This window comes from Sinohyriopsis cumingii, chromosome 3 (genome assembly GCF_028554795.1).
Source record: "Sinohyriopsis cumingii isolate HCF-2022 chromosome 3, ASM2855479v2, whole genome shotgun sequence".
Taxonomy (NCBI): Eukaryota; Metazoa; Mollusca; class Bivalvia; order Unionida; family Unionidae; genus Sinohyriopsis; species Sinohyriopsis cumingii.
Genome location: NC_142963.1, coordinates 78591642 through 78615763, shown reverse-complemented (window position 1 = coordinate 78615763; position 24122 = coordinate 78591642). Strand labels below are relative to the sequence as shown.

General features: G+C 33.7%; 1 protein-coding gene across 1 annotated transcript in view; it reads left to right on the top strand.

Annotated features, from left to right (window-relative positions):
• Positions 1–24122, top strand: part of LOC149803159 (uncharacterized) — a 255820-nt gene that overhangs the window by 21948 nt on the left and 209750 nt on the right. Inside the window, exons 6-7 of the mRNA XM_089952783.1 lie at positions 9573–9725; positions 20598–20764. Of these exons, the coding sequence (XP_089808909.1) occupies positions 9573–9725; positions 20598–20764 (320 nt within the window). The remainder of the gene's footprint in view (positions 1–9572; positions 9726–20597; positions 20765–24122) is intronic.

The following is a 24122-nucleotide window of genomic DNA, read 5'->3' as shown; positions in this document are numbered from 1 at the left end:
CACAAATAATTTATCAATTTCTTTTGTGTCTATTCTCATCCATACTACTAATCCACACGAGTTCAGCTGATTTGTGACAAAAATTATAACTGCATATACATTTTTCATACAGTTTTCTGTAATAATGGCATGTAATTTATACTCGTTGTGCTCAGATTATGATTTTTGCCACTTATATTAGTAATAATTAATGCTTACAGCTCTTTTTGGGGTTGGAACATGTGAACCTACAACAAAGCAGTTCAGCTTCACATTTAATACAATTTCCTTTTGATTGTATACTCTGGTAACCAATCATTAGGAATGATGGGTACACATTAGTAATTTCCAAAAAATTGACATCTCTACTTCTGGAACAGTCCTCTGGAAGATTTCTCCAAAACTTTTAGGATACATTTTTCCAAAATATGTACATTTGCAGTATATAAAGAAATTCAAAATCTGGTTTCCAGTTTTTATATTTTTAAAAAAAAATGTATTGGGGGTCAAATTTTAGAGTCTGAAATGCATATGTTATCATGTGTATTACATCAAAAGATTTGAAGCTTCTTATACATACCCTTTACTGGAGTTGGAATTTCCTCTAGCATGGCAATGCAGTTTTGTCTGACTTCTTCCTGTTGCTGTCAATGTTTTGCACTTCTTTCAAATGATTGCTAACTTTGTTGTGTTCATTAAATTTTGTGACCTTCATGAAATTTAATCTGTAAAAAGATAAAAATTAGTATAATTGATCTTTTTTTTAATCTATGCAGAACAGAAAGAATGCACTGAAATGAGAAAACGATTTGGTTGGCAAAAGAGTCCTAGTCTATAAGTGTATATAAGCATTAAGAAAAGCTGTAATCCTTATCCAATTAAATCTCTATTTTAAATTTACCAATCAAAATATTTGACAGACAGGGCAAATATCTTTTAGGAATAAAATCATGAATTAAGCTACTGCATTTGGTTCTCAATCGTGTATGCTTATCTTGATCCACCCAATCAGCAATAAAATAATACAAAGAACATTTATGTTTGTACATATTGTTTCAATCGGTAACGCAAGTGCTCCTCACTGAGGCGCCCGCATTATTATTGGGGGTGGGGGTAAGAGCCAGACATGGTTGCACAGTTGAATTGTGGAAGGCTTAAATATTCGATGATAGTGTGGTGTAGATATCATTTTTAGAAACAGGGGATTGAATTATTATCTTTAAGTAAAATCTGAAACAAACCCTTGGCTCAATTTTAAACGACCATGCGAATTTATGCTTATGCTTATAATGTCGATGATTCAGGCTATCCACTTTTATCATTCTATATGCGAAAATTGTAAAAAGAAATGAGAAAAAGTAACTTACCTCTTTCTCAGCAAAGAACCATTTTTTCATAATCCTTGAATCTTCCCTAGCAGCACGTTGACGTCTTCTGTTTCGTACTGGACATTAACATCAGTACCGACGTGGACATCTTTAGATGTTGGTGTTGGTTTCTATATTTTAATAATGTCCACACTTTTGCTGTCAGAATGTTTTAAGAGCAAACATGTTGCAGGAGAATATTAAATAACTTTCTTCATAAACAGCATTGCCCTTGCTAAGAGAACATGGCCCGCGCGTAAATTTCTGTCCGGTTTAAAAGTGCTATTCTACATGTACACTGTAGGTCAACATCCAGCATCTGTTGAGTTTATCTGAGGCGCCATAAAGGGTAAATTATTAGTAAACACGTTGTTGTATGCATAGGGGCTTGTATCATTGATTACAAAACAAGTCAGTCATACATTTAGTATAAAAATAACACTTTTGTTATTTTATACTATTGTATGACTGACATTTAAATTGTAAGCAACGATGCGAGCCCTTCTGGTTTTACACTCCTTTGTACACATGTACTCGGGTATTTCTTAATGTTATATTTTATATATCAAATAAATGCTATTTTATTACCTGATGTTTCATAAAAACTGAGCTATAAGTGAATTCATATCATTAATAAGTTAATTAATATAGATCAAGTTAATTTTGATGTTTTTACAGTAGCTTGTGCCGAGCCATGCCCCATAGGACACTCTAATGGTTCTAACAAGCCGATTCTTCCACCGTGTACTCTGATAACCTGGGTCACAGAAAAGTTAACGGAAACGTCAGTGATTTGTTTTGTGATTATTTCAATAGGAAATTTCTTTTATAAACATTGAAATGACACAATCAGAATATCTAAAAGGCTGCAAATAAGCAAAATTTTCCATTGCCAAGAATATACACGTGTAAAACAGTGCGAAACAGCTACACAACCAAACATGACTGGATTAGGCAGTTTCTTATGGATTTATCAAATTTTATGTACAGTACATGTTTTTTTTTATATTGATAATGTACATATGCATAGGAAACAGGGTTGTCGTGAAACCTCGATAATAATTTGTCTAATACGTAACCTGTTCGACTGTTCAGTTGGCGTTTGAATTTTGGCGGACACTAGACAAAATGTTTAATGTTACCCCGCATAATTCTTTATGCCAGACATTCAACGTCGGTTTACAATGTTTTATTAAACACGTTAATATTATTAATCCTTTATGGTTTCTGCATGGATTAAACATAGGCTGTTTTATAGAATATGGGGAGGGGGCGTCAAGTGTACATACGCGGGGGGGGGGGGGGGGGGGGGGCGTAGAAAAAAGTATGCATGCGTGGGGGGGGGGGGCGGTCAAGCTTTGCCAGATTTTTGCGTATGTACTAAATGGATGACCCCTAAGCCAAATTACACAATTCAGTAAGTATAAGATTGTATTGACTTTTTGTGCGAACATTAGGCATGTAAGAAAACGACGTAGTTTATGTAATTCTCCAATTTTTCTGGATAATGACTTGAGAGTTTATTAGGCCAAAAGGACTGTACATCATTGTTTATTTTTTTCCCAGATATGTGGCTATGTATTTGTTTTACAATTTTATAGTGGGGTTTTAGAAGTTTGTGGATAAAGGAGTTGCATCATATGTTTATGGAACATAGGATTCATTTTAATGCAAAAGTTTTATTTCCTTTTTATATTTGTAAACTGTGTATTTTGGGGAGAGAAACATTTCACCTTTTTACGGATTACTTTATTAAACATCAACCACAATCAGTATGCAAGTTATTAACTCTATTCTTTGACAGCTGTTAAAGTTTAATGGGTAGTCTAGCAGTATACGAGACCTTAATGCTGAATTGTTTTGTTTTATGAACAGTGAAATGAACCATATGTTCAAATACAAGGAGCATGTTGGGTCAAAGTAAGATTAAAACTCACTGAGAAAATAAGGTGTAGATGTTTTAAAATTTAAAAAATACAACAAAGCAACATGAGCAAGTGCAAAATAGAAATGATGTCTATTTGACAATAATGGAGATGCTTGACATTCAACATTTACACAAAATATTTAAGTCCAAATTGCTCATGTGATAACTCACGTGAGAAATTAGAACTCTGCCTTATTTTCAAACATGGTTGTATGTAATGGAAAAGAATGTTTTCTAAGTTCTACTTTCTCATGTGAAAATTTAGATTCTCACGTGAGCAAAATCTGCACACGTGAGAATCAGGTTAGTTTTTCCTTGGCTCACAAGATCTAACAAACTGCACACATGAGCCTGCAAAATCTACCCAATTTGCATACATTTCTAACAAGGTTCTCATGTGCAGCTTATGAGCAGCTCATGTGAACTGGTGAGATTTTTCTGTACGGGTAAGTATTCCTTGTTTGTATTTTATTTGCTGTCATCAGTTCTCCACCAGAATGACTAATTCAACTATGCAATAGTGACAGGTATGGTATTATTGATATTAAAATGTAGTTTGTTTGGGGTGGGTGGGTGGAAACGTAATCCTCCCCTAGCCATATTGCCAAATTCCCTCCTCTTTTCCTACACTGATTCCCAACTAAGTTATGCTGCTTCCTAAAAGATAACAGCAGTGCTTGAGCAATTGGGGGGGAGGGTCCTCCAGGAGCATTCGAGTCTTAAAGAACCTTCTGGTTCACTCTAATGAGAGGATGACAGTTTTGTCATGTGGTTGGGGTATTTTCTTCTGGAAAAGTACTAGTTATGCAGTTACAACAGGTGAGTATTACATCAACCAAATTAGTAAACCCACCCCCCCAGTAGTAAAAACACTGGATATTTCCACAGATTGTGCTCCAAACTCTTCTGTTCAGGCCAGTGAAGCTGTCATGGGTACCTGGGTACTCTGGTTCCTGCATGTTGTTAATATCCTGTGTAATAAAATAGGCAAGTGGGTACCTGTTAATAATTTGTTTTAAAAAATTTACAAATTCAGATCAAAGACATCATGAGTGAGTCTGACATAATGATTTCAGTGTAAGGCTCTTGTCCAGTGACATTTATTCATCATTAGACATATGTCCAATGTCCTCATTTAATAGCAACAATTATTTATCCTGCTGTTATGGTGTTGCTAACATAGTTTCGTGCCGAAAACGCATTGTCCATTCAATGTGAATAGTCATTCTGCCATAGAGAGAACATGTCAGAATGACCCTTTGCACTGCACTCTTATTTTGCACACCACTTTGTTACATATGCAGAAGGTAGATGTTATTTGTCCTCTTTTTCATGGCTGTTATACTGCATAGACATCTGCCAAAACTGTTACTAGTGAAATTAATCTGTAGTAACTTACCGCAAAGAGCAGTCTTCTGCAGTTTTGGTTAGTTTTGGTGTTAAAACTGTCTGTTCCATTTTCTAAGAAAACGATATCATAGCCCTTTCCCCTTTAGAACTTAGTACTTTTTAGGACTTCAGAGGCAACCTCGTGTGCCATCTTTTTGGTGGACGCACATTCCTTACGTATCTACAAATGACTGTGGTACAGGCAAGTCTTTATGTTCCAAGAAAAAGAACAACAGGTCCTGCCTCTTATTGAGGACATTGTTTTCCTTACATATGTAAAACACTGTGGTATGGGTTAGTCCTTGTGTTCCAGGGAAGAAAACAATTGGTCCTGGCAAACATTTTGGATGTGTTTCCTCTGTCTTCAAATGTATATTGTATTCTTTTTGTTTGTCCATGCTACATCTTGAGATTGCATATGTATTTGAATGTTACATTAACTCATTCAGCCCCAGCACTGTTATCAGTATCTCTGCTGCTATGCCCGAGAAGCACCAAGCTGTGTCTAGCTGCTTGTGCCCCAGAGTTTTTACCCGTTTGAAAAATTGTGAAAACATCATGCACATGCATTCACTCGTGCCTTAATTTCTCTTCTTATATCCAATTAAAATCCACGAAATCTTCACCAATTATTCCAAATGAATTTTTCTACACAGTGATGTATTTTTTTTTCCTTTTTGTTAAAGTTTTTCACAACTTATTTATACACTATTTACAAAATTATTTGCAACGTTTATCTGCAAGAACTCTATCATCATCGCTGTCAGCATCCTCATCTTCTGACAATTCAGTCTCAGAAACTTCAATGTCCGAATCTAAATCTCACAAAATATCCAACTGCTAAACATATCTTTCCTCAGCTTGCTTAATATTTTTATAGATCAAACCCGAGAAACAAGTCATTTTTGCTCTCATCAAAAATCACTTACGTCCGTCATCATTTATGATTTTTCTTGAACAGAACACATGTAGTGAAACTGCTCTCAAACAGTAACCCTTGGCTTCTGAACAATTCAATTTTGTACCTTGCCATTATTGGGTTGATCACCACAACAGCGGTTGCTCACTTCCATTAGGGAGATAGAGCACTGCCAAATCTCATATTTTTTATTCTCTCTGGAGCACATAGTCATGACACAATATGTTGCTCAGAGAATCAACCTTCTATAGAGGGACCTCTCGTATAGTATGTGCAACTCAATTTCTCTGTATTTGATTAGTTTGACTGGAGCATCACCCTACCCAGCTGACAAATTCAGCTATGCAATAGCGGCTGGATAAGTAATTCCTGCTATTAAATGTTTTATTGTGGGTAATGCTAATATTAATTATGCAATACTTTCCTTATGGTATTGCTGAATGCCCTCCTCCCACCCAGCTCTCATGTTATACGTAACTGGTGTTTGTAAAAGATCACAAATAATATCTACCTTCTGGATATAACTTGACATAGAGAGTGGTGTGCAGAATAAGAGGGTGGAGTGCAAATGGACGTTCTGATTTTTTGTATCTACTCTGTGGGAGGATGTATTCACATTGAATGGACAGGGAGCTGTCAGCATGAAAATAGGTTAGCTATACAACAGCAGCAGGTAAGTATTGCATAATTAAAATTAGTTTTATCCCCCCCAGCTACATTTTTCTGTGTATTGTAACTGTACTTGAAATAGTCCCAAGAAAACAGGTTTCTTGACTGAAACCACGTGTCAGAGATTCATTATAATTTTATACACGCATATGTCTACATTTAATAAAAAAAATGCGCCAGATATTAAAAGTTCTTTATTGATGCGACTCCTGTTATGTGACTAAAAAATAGTGGAGGGGAGGATTTTGTTAACATAAAAACATGTTGCATCAGGTAAAGGACAAATCAATGGTATTTTACAGATTTTTAAAGAAGAATGTGACACTGCAATACAGCATTTATCATTTGTGGTTATCATGACCATTCATTGGAAGTTAAACATGTAGACTAGTTAGCATGAGTGTTATGCATAAAATATTATCAGTTTTGTGTCTATACTCTTGTACAAACTATTTGCATGGATTTAATCGATTTGTGACAAGAATTTTAACTGCAGATCTAGGTTAGTGGCAAAAATACCTTTTACATATTTTTCTGTTGTAATTTTTGCATATAATACATACAGATTGCTCTTTTTATGCTGAGATTATGCTTTTTGTCACTTATATTGGTAATAATTATGCTTATACCTTTCTTGGGGATTGGCATATATGAACCACAAGAAAGCAGTTCAGGTTCACATTTAATAGAATTTCCCTTAGATTGAGTATCCAGTTAACTGATCATTATGATTGACAGGTGGTAGAAGTTTTGTAAAATTTTGACAGCTTTAGTGACAACAGAGATTGGAATACCAGTAATGTTAATGATGTTGTGTCCCTTGCTATGGTGTGTGATGCCTACTTCTCTCTGGTTACACAGTTGTTGATTTCTTGGATTCATGTTAATTCTGATATTGACATTGTCACACTTGTGATACCAATAGTTGGAATGTAAATTTGCTATACCAAGAGGATATTGTTTGTAAAAGTAGTGATTGCCAGGAAGCAACCAAGTTATTTAACAAAGACGATTTGACATAAAAGTGATTTTTATGATTCATTGACTAGTACTTGAATGTATAATTTGGTACACCACTTCCTCGATAACTCATGAACCTGCTTATAACGCGGCATCAGGCGTGGATCCCATTTTTTAAACCTGAAAATACCCAAAACAATTATCCCTATTTGTTGAACTATAAGAAAGTCACGATCAAAATTGGTAATGGAAACTCTGATGTATAGCTCGTTTTGTCGTTGAAAACGGTAGATAGGACCTGGAAATTTTAATCAACACTATGAAATATCAAATTTAAAAATAACTCCTACGATTTTTTACATTTTCTTTCCAAACGACATCCCTAGTACACCGTAATTAACGATATGTAAGGAAATTTCGATTAATGAAAATGTCACTTACGACGAGTGGAGGCACTACTTTAAGAAATAAATACAAATTAAATAATTTTTTATCAATTTAAATTTGTGTTCTAGTTCCATCTCTTAGTTCCTTTTAAGTGTAATCATCATAAGTGCAATGTGTCCTCTTGTAATTAAACGTAAAATGCGTCAATCTACCGTAACTGCTATGCCTGCGAGTGTTTCTCTGAGAACCTAATTAAGTGCCGATTGTGTTTTGATAACTGACTTGTGGAAGTATTTGTTGTATTGTTGCACTGAATTAAAAGCTGGCCTCCTTCATATTATCACGTTAATTATGTTTTTTGAATTAAAAAAAGAAGTTGGAATAAAAGGAAAGTTAAAAGGCACAAAAATCGGACTAACTTAAAATCTAGCGGCCTTGGTCGTATGTCGGGTGAACTCGCTTCATTTGATCAATCGAACACTGAAATAAACGTTATCACGTATGTAATAGAAACTACCTTAAATTAACCGACTCTTTCATAACTGTGATCAAAGATAACAAGGCAGCAAAGCAAAAGGAATACTTCATAAAATAAAGAGCTTGATTTCACAGATACGGACCATTGTGGGCAAGCGAGTTTCAGAGAATTCTTGAACTGGCGTTTAGAGGTATCCTCAGGGATGATAAGAAATTTCATTATTATTTCAATAAATAATTGAGGTTCGATGTAGACGTGTCATGAAATAAATGTCGCGTTTTTGAAAAAAAGAATTTTGTTTGGTGGTTTATCAACAGGTAATCTAGTTCCCAAATTGTGGACTACCAGTTTGGCAAGATGCTATTAAATACCATTAACGGGAACCAGAGTCATCAAGAAAACAAAAAGCAGTGATGTAATACACAGATTTTTCGCGTACACATGGTGGTTGTTAAAACCAGTTGGAACGATCTTTCATGTTATATATTTTGAGAGAAAAAAATGTTATTTAAACAGAATAACGAACAGCTTCATTAGAAAAAGAGCGTTGTTAAAAATTATTATCAACATGATTGTAAAATGAGGATTCAGTCATTAAACAGCCCAGTTCCCTAACGCCCGCCCGCCCCCCAGTTTTCTCGATGTCAAAGTGTTATATTTTTCTTCTTGTCAATTTTTGGAGGTCCCTCGGTAATTTGCGCCTCACTTACAGTGTGGTCTATGTTTATGGACCCCGTTGTGTGTGAGTTATTGAGGGAGAGTTGTACTTACACTGAATGGTAAGACCTACTAGTCTATCATTAGTTTATTTTCTTCTCAGAATAACATTTTTTAATAAAAATTCTGATGTGTTTTGTCGAAAAGTTGCATTACCATTACATATGAGTTCTGACGATAATTATACCAGTATCAGTTATTTACTACAGATGTCCAACATCATTGACATCGGATGGTACATAAACATTTTGTTGCAAAAGGGATAATTTGGATATAATGGTTCAATTATGTTCTAAAATTCCCAGTTCCTTGTAAAACATTATAACCAATCTTGATTGAAGCACAGCTTTCACAATAGTGCACTAGTGGTTTGAATGTTTTTTTGTGGCTGATGAGTGAAATAACTATCCACAGCTGGTGGTTACTTGCTTTGTTTCAGAATGCAAACACAGGATCACAGGGGTGGAAGACAGTTGGTTTAGGTATATCAATGCCAAATTCTGTAAATTCATCTATTTTTGTCTTATATCAAGTTTGTTTGGTTTTCCACAACAACAAAAAAATCACATTTTCATCAGTACTTAATTTCTCTGATTGATTCATTATGACAGTTGTTTACGAAATTAATGGTTTCTAGCAGCCTGGTTGAAATTTATACCTCAGTTAAAATAAAGCAGTTTTAAATATTGCAAGATTAATATTTTTATGATTTTTATAATGTTGAGCTGAAAATTTTCCGTATTTTAAATTGATATTCATAATTTTATGTTTATTCTTCAGTTTGGCAATGGAACAGCAGAGGAGATGTTCAATTTGATAATCGGTGCACAAGATAACATCAGAGAGGCTTTGAAGATAATATTTGACAAGACAAATTCCACTGATGAAGTGATCCGGTCTGTAATGCCCCATCTGTTAAACCTTACAAATTGGGTAAATACTCAGAAGCCATCCCTTGCTTATAATACAGTGGTCCCTAATTCATGAGTCCTCAGACAATATGGTTTGTACAACCTTGTAATAGCCTTGTAATTTAAGCGATTGTCTTGAAAACTTCTTGAGAGCTCAGTATTGAATTGAATATATGTAAAAACAGCCTCCCATAGTTTTAATCTCCATATCTATTCTGTGTGGGTAGGGGCCTTTGCCATGTATCTGTACAACTCACAATACACGGCCTATGATACAATACATTATTGATACACATGAACTTGGTAGTCTTTCCATCTTGAGAAGATCTGCCAGCTGTAGGTGATGTTCTTTAATGTGTTTTGACATACTGGTTATATTTTCAGTATGCAAATTACAGACAGATGAAGACTTGGCATCTGTTTATATGCCATTATCATTGATGACAATGTATCAAAAATACTTTTAAACAGACTACTTGTTAGTTCTGTGAGACCTTGTTCAAAATTGTATGCCATTTAAGGTAGGCTTCATTTGATCAGACGCAGAATTAGATTTAGCCTAAATGCTCTTTGTTTTGTACTGTATGAATGCGTTAAAAACATCTTATTAATTTCATGTCTTCAAACTTGGAAGATATTACAATGTTAATTTCACAAGATCATAAATGGTGCAGTTTCCTCAGGCAAAGAAAATCTCATCTAGCACAAGATTGGGCCATTTGGAGTGGGGACGAATAGCAAAAAAATATTATCACACTGTACTTCTTGCAAATGCAGAAAAGTGTCACAATCATGGATACTTGTTTTTGGTAATGAAGAAGGAAAACTATATTGACTACAACCACTCCTATTTTTGGAGAAGAAAAAAGAATATGAAAAATGTACACAAGATAAAAAAAAAGTTTGAAATCTGCCCCCTTGCTGATTCTGTGTTTATTTTTCTTATCCCACTGCCACATACAGTAACTGATGAAATATCGCTGTATTGAAAGACACTTCAGATTTGTTCCCCCATATACGAAATAGACCAAAAATGCCCCTACAAATACAGACTTGAAGAATAAATGGAAAAACATTGGAAATATTATTGTTGAGGTAATTGGCTTGTCCGTTTTTTATTTGGATACGGGTTTCACATCAGCTTTAGTGGAATTAGAGAACCCGACTGACTTTATAGTAGTACCTCAGATGCTTTAACTGCACATATTTTTCTATGAGGAGCATCTTCATCTTCAAAATGTTGATTATGGACTTTCTCAAACAGGGTGTCCAGCTACCATGACATGTTCAGAACAAAAGGAAAAAAAATGGTTTTTAATAATCAGTACAGAAGAATAAAAAAAAAATATTCAAATTGTTCTGAATAAAGCAGGAAGGACACAATTATATATATTGGACATCTCGTGTTGATTTGTGTATGTCACATGTTGGGAGATAAAATTGCTGTAATGTGAAATGCAGAAAAGAAATTCCAAGAATTATGTTAAGTTGAAAGATAGCAACAAGCCAAGATCTTCAACTGAAGTTTGTGCAACCGTGCTAGAGGTAAATAAGGTCTATGTGTACTTTACAAACTTTCAGATAAGCATAATTTTTACCGTTGATGCACTGGTTGGAATAAGGAACTTTCTAAATATACATTTTCCAACTTGACAATAGCATTACCTGATATTTTGTTGCACATTACTAACATCTATGATACATTCTCGTTAGGGTTGGCAGGTCTTCATAAGTGAAGATGACACATTTTTTCTAAGCCGATTTGCCCAGTTAATGATTTAGTTTTAAAGAATTAATATTGTTACTATATGAAGAAAGACCCAGTTAACAAAACTTTATGAAGAAATACACATGTTGTTAACATTATTTCCAACAGAAAATTGACAGATTCATTTAAAGATTTCATGTAAGGAATTGCACTGTAATAATGAATTAAACATAGCAAATGGTAGCGTGATGGAAATGAAGAAAAAACCCTGTTAGTAATGTCTAAAATAAATATAGGTGCTTACCCTATTATATAAAGCATCTGTTTGCAAAAAATTGGCAACGTAAGAATATAAATACATTTAATGCTTACTTCAGGTAGTCTTTGTTTACATGTAGTTCCAAATGCCCCATTAGGGCCTCTTCAAAAAATCTTGTTCCCAAGGCAATTTAGAAAGAATGAAGAAAGAGAAATGAATGGGTAGCAATGTTTTTAAAATATCTGAATCGTTATTATTCTTTTGATATAATAATGAAGGAAATAATGTAGCGCACTCCAGCGATACATACGCAACTACCAAGCAACAGATAAAACGACAGTGATACACAGACAGCAAAATTCATGCATTTTTTTATTTTTTGTGATTTTCACAAAGTTATGATGAGAACCCAAAAATTTAATAAAAATTAATCGGTGTAAATGCCTTGTCTGATCAAGTTGCTTAAATGTAGCATTTTCCATTAAATTTCCCATACCAGACTATGTTCAAAGGTTGTGTTTAGGTATGTAATTTTTTAAAATATGCATTATATATTTAATGCAGAATAGGTTGATTTATACATCAAATAATACAATGAGATACAGAGTTGTGATATTTACAAGAATTTTTTTCCCCATAAAAACGAGGGCAGAAAATGGCCCTTATTCAGTATAGTCCTTTGTTAATTTGCCAATGTGCCAGTAAAATTTAGCTTGACTAGAATTTATGTCGTGCTTAATAACCCAGATGTGTAAACAGTTTTCTTCCTGAAAAGCAGATGCAACAAGTGCTATGATACCACTACTGGCTTTACTTGTGAAAGGCACTTTTAGTGTGAACTGTTAAATACACATTGTATATAGCACAGAGTACACTTGAAAATATGTGCAACTTTAAACTAATTTGCCCAATTTGTCATGCATGATTGCTCTCCATAGTGTGTAAATTTTGCACAATTCATGCAGTCACGCATCCTGGCACCATCTCTTTTTAGGTACAGGTCAATTATGGACAATTGCGATACAAAATTTCTCTGTTGCTTTGCCAGTACTTCCAGATTAACACACAGGGAATATATTAAATCAAGTTTTGATTGAAGGTTATTGCTTGACCTAGCTTTATTAGAACAGACAAGAACCACCATTGAGAATTCAGTGTAACATATTTCACTGTTATCACACTGATATTGTAGCTTTAAAATTTGACTTGTCAAAAGTCATAGACAAGACGAAAATTAACCCAGAAATTTCATGTAAAAGTGGTTATTAAATAATGAGTAATGTATTTCATTATTTATGTGGAAAACATTGGAATATTTCTTTTCTACTGATCAAGCTGTTGGGATAAGATAATTAGCATGGAGTTGGTGAGGGGAGGGCAGATTACAAATTATACCACTTAATGTTACTTTGTTGAAGGCGAGTGAATATTCTTGAGAATCTTTTTCATTTTTTGCTAACAAAACCAAATGTCTGTGTCTGCAGCAGCAGTCTTTGATGAATTCTTAAATTAAATAATAACAAGACAAATAACTAGAAATTATTCTGTTAGTATATTTGATAATTTTATATTTGATTTAATTTGTCTTTTATTTGATTTGAATTTTTTGTTGGTTTTTAAGTCTTTTCATTTTCTTTACATTTCAATGTAATGTAATTATGTTTACTAGGAATTTTATATTTTCCGGAAAATTCAGAGTTTTTCCTTTGATAACAAATAATAGAAAAACTGTTTCTATTTTTGACTTAATTCCTGGTCTTGATTGAGGGTCAAGTAAGCAACTTTTATTCTTGGAGTAAAATGATTGGTTCTTGTCAAGGACATACAGGGGTTACATGATTTTTAAAAAATATGTAAACATGATCACATGATCATCTATTTCGCAATTAGGCATTTCCCAAATTGTGAAATGCTTACTATTAATAGTGATGTTTAGAGAGAGAGAGATCAGAGAGTTTGGGGCCTTTAGGCACTTGATGTCAAGTTGTTTTTCTTCTGTTATGACCAGTATTGAATTTGTGAATTTTTTTTGAGTTTTTAAATTGTTCGGATTCTAAAAGATTAATTCATTTCTCTGGAAATATTTTGTGCCCATACAGAATTCTTGAGCAAAGACTTTTCTTCAAAATTTGATTAGGATTTCCAAAACTGGAGGATTAATTATTGTGTTTTTACAAGGAACTGTAGACTTAAGCACAGTACAGGTTACAGCATATGTCATCGTCTTTCATCTTGGATTCTTCATCGGGACCCGAACTTGGAATCATTAGAACATTTCAGTATTATGACTTAAAAAAATTTTATTCATGGATTATTCTTTAATTATTTTTGGATTTGATTTTTGTTGTTGTTGTTGTTGTTGTTGTATGTTTTAACGCCATTTTTCAGCACAAGATAGGCTATACATGGCGGCCAGTATAATTGGTGGTGGAAGAACCCTGGAAAACCCGGGAAGAACCACCGACCCACGAGAAGCTACTGGCAGGCTTTCTCATGTACCCACGTTAGCCGAGCCTGAGACTCGAACTCACGCAGACAGGGATTTGATTTTGGAAACCCAAGGTTCATATATTTTGATTTTTACAGAATTTTTCCAGGGAAAAAAATTAAATTTTTCATAGCTTGTTGTTTTCGCTTTTTCTTGTATTATTATTTATTCGAGCCTTAGAAACACGTAGCATAAAAATTGGGTACCTTGTCCTATGGATAATTTAGAATTTATATTACAGAAAATTTTGTTTTTTCGAAATTTGAATTCCCAATGTTTTTTAAATCTTAGTGAAATCAGCAAGCTTTTTCTAAAATGTCATTAAAAGTTGAAGTATTTATTTCAAATCCTGCCCAGGAACAATTGGATCTTTTCAAAAATGATGAATTGATTCAACTTGCCAGAAAATTTGATATTTCTGTGGTAAAGGCTTCCTTAATTAAGGAAACAAGAAATGAGAAATATTTTGGTTCAGAATTTGGTAGAAAAGAATGTTTTTGATAAAAGTGCTTTGGTTTCAATTAGTAAATCTGTATCAGACTCTGTCATAGAAGTAAAGGAATTAGAATTTAACATACAAAATGGAGTTGAGGAAGCTGGAGCTTCAGAAAGAAGAAAGAGAACAACCAATGCAGTTGCTATTGGAAAAAGAAAAAGAACAATTGAAATTGGAAAAAGAAAAAGAACAAATGTTACTGCATAAAGAACAAATAAAGTTACAATTTGGGAAAGAGGAGAGAGAGACAGGAAAGAGAGAAAGATAAACAGATGCAAGTGCAATTAGATAAGGAAGAAAGGGAGAAAGAAAGACAAATACAGTTAAAAAAAGAACAAATGTTAAAGGGAGAAAGAGAAAAATGCAGATGCAAAGAGAGAAGAAAGAGAGGGGAGAACAATTTAGAATGAAAGAAATGGAACTGGCAAGTGAAAAGCACATTCATACTTTAGATACAAGTTTAAATTTTGATCTTGCACAGAATATTAGGTTAGTGCCCCCTTTTAGAGAAAAAGAAGTAGACAAATATTTTCCTTATTTTGAAATAGTTGCTGAAAATTTGAAATGGCCAAGGGATCATTGGACTCAATTATTACAATGTGTACTCACTGGTAAAACTAGTGATATTTACCATTCACTGTCAGTTCAACAAAGTGGTGACTATGATAACGGTTAGAGAATGCGTCTAAAGGGGTTATGAGTTGAATTTGTTTGAGAAAAAGAGCAGTTATTTGATAGATGGTGATTAGCCAAGAAAGTTTAACGAGATTATCAGTCTCAAACAACTTATATTACTTGAAGAGTTCAAAAACTGTCCATAGTGACATTAAGTCTTATCTTGATGAGCATCAGATTGAAACCTTAGAAAATGCTGCTCAAGCTGCTGATGAGTATTCTTTAACTCGTAAGGTTCCTTTTGTAAATGAGACTTCTACTCAACAGTCTTCTGGCAGAAACGTATTTCAGCCTAATACAAGCCCTTCTTGAACTCAAACTGGCACAACTTCTAAAAATCAACCTTCAGACAAGCTTGATTCTAGATCCTTGTCTCTTCCTACATGTACCTATTGCAAGAAAAAGGGCACATTATTTCTGATTGCTATAAAGTGAAAAATAGGCATCAGAATCATGCTAGACTTATTCCAAATGCCTTTATTTATAAGAGGTCAAGGTCAGTCATGTATTGAAAGCAATGCATTTGTTGGGTGTAACAAACCCCAGTCTGATTTGATTATGGAGAATTATGAACCATTCATATCGAAGGATTCTATATCACTCCCGGGTGATTTGGCCAATCCTATCCCTATTAATATTTTAAGGGACACAGTCTTTTATTGTCAGGTACCAGAATTGTTATGCATATATAAACCTGTCTGCAATAAAGCAGAGCCAAAATGTTGATCTGAGAAGTAAAATTTTTTTATTTGATAATGCTTAGACAGTTGAATCGACTTAAGCTTTCATGCATTAATTATATAGATTTTCTTGTCATTTTTCATAACTTGCAATTTCTGTTATGTGGTTCAAAATTGGTAATCTAATACGGCAAAACAGGTACATAATCCTAAACTGTCACTTGGTCCAGGGAAATGAATGCTCTTCCTAAATCGTCTTGGTAGTGGTCACAGCTTTGAAAGAGATGTACACATTTCATCACTCTGTTTACTAAAGATGCCAACTGACATCCAGGTACTTGGGTACCCACCTGTTGACAATAATCTGGGTAAGAAATTGAGCCAGATGGTACCCATTTATCATATACAAGTTGTCTTGTCGGTGGTTTTGAAGGCAGAACTAACTTTGTTTTCAAGTTGTCAATCTGTTTGATTGAGCTTTAAATACATGTATTATTTCAGTGCAGAGGTCTGCCTCTTATAATAATAATTGACATTAAAAGCATTGCTTGTTTTCCCATGTGACAACTCTTTGATCTGATGCACAAACAATGGCAAGTAGCAGAGGGTGGTTATTTGATCTTGTCGCACAACTGACACATGTTCAGTTGCAATTTTGAATGTATTTCACAAATTCTATGATCAATGTGTTATTTACAAAGCTCAACTGCAGTCACTAAATAAGCATCTGCATTTGAAAAGTGAGGCCATGGAAAGGGAGTCATACGATTTTTATGGTGACGAGACCATGACAACTTACTAGACGACGATAGTAGGATTTTAGAACTTTATCAGATAATGAGGATGAATTCTTGGACTTTGTACCAGATGACATTAGGTAGTGATAGTTACAGGATACTATGAATTTAAAAATTGTTGGTTTGGTTTCATGATTGTACACATTTAATGCAATTTCTCTTTTGATCTGGTATACCCAGGTAAAGGATTTTTTAGGATCAATGGGTATCAGGTAGAAGTTTCCAGAATTTTGACAGCTTCACTATTTACCATAAATAGATAATACTTGTGCTGATATTTACTCCAGGAATTTAAAGAAATGTAATTTGCATATGTTAACTTTAGAAAGTTTCCTAAAAAATTTCAAATTGATAAATTTGCTTAATTCAGGTTCCAGAACCAGAAGCATTTATTTTGGGATGTTTTTACATGTAGCTGGCATGAGTTTGGGTCATACAAATTCCTCATTCACATTAAGTAAATTATGAATAAGAAAGAAAAAAATCCTCAGTTTTCAGAAGAAAGACATTGCCTTGTGCTCACATCTTTACATTATCTCAATAGAACTTGATAATAGGAAATGTGATTAGTTGATTCTTCCTGCAATTTCAAGTGGATACAAGTATCATGCTAAATTGCGGTTGAATGTGGTACTGTGGCTGTTGGGAAATGATATCCATTGATTAAAAGGCATTCATATCACTTATCATTAATATCTTGTACATATAGGAGTTGGTGTTCCCATTTGGTTAATTCTTAAAATGGCAGATTTTACATTATTTAAGAATTTTAATAAATAAAATATTTACAGTATATAAATTTAAAAAATAAATTTTGTATACATGGTTTATATATCAAATGACGGTCTTTAATTTTAGTGGTGGTTTCGTTGTCCTTTTAAACCTGTTAATTTATACATGAGGCCAAAGGCTAACAAAACTAATGGACTGTTATCCAGAAATACTTTACATTTGATGGATGAGTGGCATTATTGGAGTCGGCCGGAGGCTGGGCATGTTTATAAACCCTTCCATTGATGATGTCGCCCACCTGATCTTTATTGCTTATTTGTGACCCCCCCAAAAAAAAAGATTTACAAATATAACATTGAGTGGGAACAACTGCTCTTATATTGAAGGTGTCACATGATTGTATTGATCTTCAGAAATCACCTTTGACACAAGCATTTGGGTGAAAATGCTACTCGATATATATTTACTTTGTTAAATGCCCCCTTCCCCTTAGAAAATATGCTTGGACTTGGGTCCATTTTTATTGATTTCATAGACATATTTGTAGGTCATGGGATTTTTTGTGTGGGTTCATTATGAAAGCACCACATCTGGCTACCAAAATTGGTCACTGGTATAATTTTTATGTCACTTTTACTTAGGAAATTATTGGCAATAAGTAACATGCACATACCTTTTAGCTCATCTGGCCAAAAGTCCATTTAGTGATCTTATGGTAATGCTCTGCATTAGTCAAATTTACTTTGAGTATCTGTCCATCAGTCATTGATTGAAACCCATATTTTTTATCCTGATGCATACATTTAATTTGCAATGGTTTTTTAAAATTTCATTATATGCTATTGTAATGCAACATTGTACACTTTTGACATAACCTTGTCCAAAAATCAAGTTTATTTTCTACTTGACCAGAATTATTGATTTTTTTAATTATTTAAATTTTATTCTTTAAACAACTAATAAATAGCTAAAATATTCTCTTTGTGTATGGGTTTGTTGTCTGGATCATTATTAATACAAGTAAATATGTAAACAACTAATAAATAGCTAAAATATTCTCTGTGTGTACGGGTTTGTTGTCTGGATCACTGTTATTAGACGTAAATATGTTTATTTTGGTCTGGGTCTAGGTTATTTGGATTCCCCTACAATTTATGTGGTGTACCTGATATTGTCTAGGTTATATATTGTAATTTTAATAACAGACTGCTAATTATAGCTAAAAAAAAATTTGTAAAAATAGGAACTTTTCTCAAAAGTTATTTTCCAGTATGTAATATTTATTTTCAGAAAATGTTAATTGTGACCTGAGGTCAAGTAGAAGACTACATAATCTTGTTACTGGAAAAAATATTAATTCATGCTTAAGATATAGTAGAATCAATTTGTATTCGTTGTGACCCGTAGTTAATGTGGGCTGGACTTTACTTCTTCAAATTATTATACTTGAGTGATTATTTTCTTGGGAAATACTGAGTGCTTTTATAAAAAATACAAAAATAGACTTGAACATTCACAGGGGTTTCAACAAAAGACTGTTGGTACAAGAACACAATACATGCTGCCACAGGCACATCAGTTTGTTCAGCATTGGACTTAATTTGGACATGTATTAAAGTGTATACAGAACTTGAAATTATTAGGACATGGGTCTGTAATTGTAGGATTATTTTGGGAGTAAATTCACAATGCTACAAGTTCTTTTTATTTTAGTTTTCACTTTGTTTTCAAGGCAATAAGTTATTTGTTGAATTTGACAAAGCTTGTTGCTTTTCACTCTTTTTCTGTTACTCATTTTTAGAGCAGTTTCAATTGAATCTACAATAGGTTTATATCATCAAAATCTCTTTAGTTTGACAATAAGTAGAATCCAAGCATAATATTGAAGTGATCTTACATCAGACTGGTTAACATTGTTACACATCTTGAGGTTATATGTATGATTTCAGTTTGGATGAAACTTGAAATGTATGCTTATATTATTAAGACCTTGGATTAGTTCAGTAATGAGTAAAATCAGTGCATGCTAAATGATCTACTATCTGATTGGCTGAACTTTTTACCTCTTTGGAGGCTATATTTTGTTTTAAATTAGATTTTGCTCAGAATTGAAATACTGGCTTGTATCATGATAATCTTGGACAGATGTGTTAAGGAGTAAGGTCCAATACACATTAATCCATTAATCTCGGCTTTGATTATCAGAGGTTCGTACTTTTCTTAAAGTCATATTTATGATCCAGTTTGAATCAGACTTGGAAGACATGTTTTTATCATCAGGATCTCAGACTGTTTCAGTAATGAACAAGAATGATACAGTATAAATGAGGTGACTTTGCATCTGTTTGACTGGGAATAACTCAAAAATTTATATTTTTGATCAGTTGGGTTTATTATCAAGGTCTTAGATGACTTCAGTTGCGACTACTAAGACCATGCATATGAAGTGTACCTTTTGTTATATAAAAAAAATTTTTTTTGGAGGATATAGTGAAAAAGGTAAAATCGTCATATATTTTATGGGAAATAGTTTACTTATGATGTGTTCGCTCATTACTACATTAACATGCATGATGGAATTTTCAGCTGTACAGTAATTTAAGTCAGTTGAGTGATATCAGATCTTCTTGTTATTTTTTTGTTTATCTTTTTAATAAAGTCTAAAATCAGTTTGAGGCATCCATTATATGACTGATATTAATACCAAAAGTAGGTCGGCATGACATAGTTTTGACCACTAGATTTAGAATCATGTAACTGATGAGCTGTTTTAAATACAGTAATGAATACACATTCTCTTCCATAATGATTTATTGTCAGTCATTCTTTGCTCTCAGTTGGTACTGTTAAATATATTCCTGTTTCTTTCCCTAAGAGACTTATTTAAATGACAAAGAATCAGATACATAGTAATGATACTGTTCTCTTCACTGTTTGAATGGTACTTAGTGTCTAGAAGACATGACAATTCAAAGGAATTGAAGAAAATTGGGTATTATTTAGTAGCAGAATTAAGTAAAGAATTTAAATGTTTTATAAACTCTTGTTTCTCTTCTCAGGATGTAAAACTAAAAACCATGTCTGCAGTGATTGGTGCGTACATAGAGAGCAAGGGAGGAGTTTCCAGGATGACCTCGAATGATTTTGCAGTTATTACACCAGAAATAATGTTTGCAATTCCAGGTTATTACTACCGTGATCTGCCAGTTGATGTTTTGAACAACATGTGAGCTTTATTTCCAATATTGTACATAATAATGTGCAGATAAGTGCTGTATAATTTAAGTATATCAGTGATGGGTGAAACTAATCTTCTGATTATATATAAGGCTTTTAGATAAACCATTGTCCCAGGAAAAATTATAGACCTACATTAATTCTATTTTTGAAGTCCAGTTTGACCAGAAGAGGTTATGCCACTGTATGTCATTCTTCCATCTGTTAGATAATTGTCACTTCACCTAAATCATTTGCAGGGTTGGTCATGAAACCTGATGTGCACATTCATATTGCAGACAAATTGGTCCTGATTGAAAATGGCACCACCAGACCTTTAGTATGACTGCTTGAGTGACCTTTAAAATCTTAATTGTTACTGCTTCAATGCTTGAATGGATAGTTAAGATATTATTTCCTCTGTACAATTATGTGTCATGGCGGCTACTCCAAATGGGTTCCTTTCGGCAAGGGAATTAATGTTTACATGAAAATAACTTGATTTTAGCTATCTCTTTTGTTATATCCTCAACAGCTTCAACCCTTGTTCGCATACACTTTTGGAAAATTGCAGTGTGTATGTAAAAGAAGCTAGTTTATTATGTTTTCCATGTGGTTTTCATTATTTTCAAGGATCTTCGATCTCCACAATGCAGAGCCAATGTGTACAGTATCATCAAATTGGTACACATGAAAGTTTGTAAATATAAACCAACAATTCATCCACAATGAGCTCTCTTAAGAACACTGGCATGCATGATATTTATCTGCCTGAGGAAGTCAAAAATAAAAATGTTATGTCTTTCTGGTCCCTGTTTCTTATTGCAGAGCCTAACACTTTTTTTCCCCCATAGTAAAGAAAAATAATTATTTTAAAATCACATTCAATACAATGTGATTCTGCTATAACAAGCTCCACTATAACAAATCTGGATTTAATATGGTCATGGCATGGCTCCCTAAATTTCATATAAATGTATTTTTCTCGTACATGAAAAAATATTTTTTCTTAAAAGTGCGGAAATAAGGTGTAAATAAAAAGTTTTTAGGGATTGAGTATAAATTCTAGTATAAGATGATCAGGCCTTGGTTCCTGAAATTTCATATACATGTATTTTTCTCATACACAATTTTTTTTCTTCTTCTTAATAGTTTGAAAAATAATATGTCAAATTTTTTTAAATACAGATTGCACTGGGTTGTGCCATTTTCTAAAATTGTAATTTTTTAAAATTGGTGACAGAATGTACCATCTGGTGACTTTTTTGGCAACAGTATTGTTAGCTGTTCAACCTTGTATATATAATGGGTTTTCAGTGGAGAAATTCAGAGGCACCATAAAAGGAAGCTTCAAACCTTGATATAAAATGCACTGGAATCTATCTGTTAGTACATAAACAAATCCTTTGTTCATATTGACAAACCTTCTTATGAATGCATTGTTATATCATAATCTGCTTATGCTGACATCTGGCCAGAGTACTGTATGTGTTGATTAAATTAAACACTCAGATAATCATTGTACTGGACTAGTTACAATTGACCAATCTTGGAAGGCAAGATCATAAATGGCTACTATCAATCAAATGATGGCATTTTTGTTAAAAGATCTAGCCAGAAAAAATAATTTTGCTGAACTTTCAAGGAAAGCTGATTACTTTTTTTGAAGCACCGGTCATTCTGTATAAATACTTAGCAAATGAAAGAAAAATTAAGTCTCAACCAATGTTCCACAGTTATTTGATGTTGCCACCACAGTAACAAACTGACATTTGTTTGGTAATCCAAAGTTTTGGCAGAGACTTCAATAACATTATTGTACCCTTCATCAAAGCAAGCCAGCAACAATCTTCAGTAAAATAATAAAGCACCTTTCATCAGAGAATTCAGCACCAAACTTAAATAAAAGCAGTGGAATCTGGCAGATTGTTGCATTTTCCCGAGTGTCTGGAAGACATTTATTGTACTGTGAGAATTTCCAAGAATTTCATCAAGTTGAGAGATAGCAACAATCCGTTGAGTTGCTTAGGGTTTGGAACGAAAGTTTGTGTAACTGTTCTAGTATTAAATAAAGTCTATGCATACTTCGCAAACTTTTCCGTTGAACATAATGTTTAAAGGAGACCAGAAACCAATGGAAATGTAGAATAATAATAAAAGTGCTATAGCAGAAAACCTTATTCTGAAGTATCATCTGCAACCGTAATGTCAATATTTAAATATTGGCTTGTCTTCTAGGAGATTAATTTCCATGACCTCGTATGCAAAATTTCTGCGCCTATTCGGTTACTTTTGGGATGTGACGACATAGTAGTGACGCCAGCAGCCCAAGTGGGAGTTGCCAGAGTAAAAGACAATACCGTTTTGTGTTGCTTATGGGTGTCATAGAAGATTAAGAAAAGCCTATGGACGTCTTTTTTCTTCTTTTTCCGAAAGATAAAGGCATAATGAAAGAATGGATACATTATTACAAACGAGTCGATTTCAAAGCAACACCATACACCACTCTGTGCTCGTTAAATTTCTCAAAGGAATGTTATGAGAGGGATCATGAAAAAATGGAAGCTCAAGGATACACAAATGCTAGGCCTAGACTAAATGTTGGTGCTGTTCCAGACAAACCTTTAGACATTTTAAATCCTGGGAAAAGTGTTAATCATGTGAGTTACGAAAATAGGCAGAAGGCCGAGTAAGTGACCGCAAAATGCAACAATCACTTCACAGATCTTTTATCTACACAAGCAGTGCTAAAAACAAATCTGATAGCCCGACACCCTGGGCTCCTCTGGATTTCGTTCCGGCCCTTCCTGTATTAAAAGTGAGGTGCACGTCAGGCATGTTGAAACAAAAATTGTTTGCCTGAGGAAACTCTGATCGCGCTGGTGAAATGAGTAAATGTATTTTCAAGATGTTGACATACATGCCTTAACACGGCACAATCTAAATCAAATCACCACTGTCCTAGGTGAAATTTAGATTTAATTTTAATCAAATGGAAGCTTTGCTAAAAATAAGATTCTAAACCTGTCGTGTTTCGAGAAAACACAATTTTCAGTAATCTTAAAAAAATTTAAAATTAAAAAAAAATATTCATTGTACATATGTAGTATGTATAAACGGTAATCTGTAATGATTACAACTGATATAAAATTATTCCTTGGGCAGTTTAAATAGCAGCGATTAAAAGAAAAGAGGTCAAAAGTTTCACATTAACTGGCTGACAATAGAAATGGGGTGGGGGTGGGACTTTTGACCACCACCCCTTACCCCAATGTGCGAGCGCTCATGGGACGTGCCTTTTCTCCCTGTGATAGGCCTTATTATTCCCCCAGGACAAGCTCCTTTTGCATATTCTGGTCAGCTCTGGC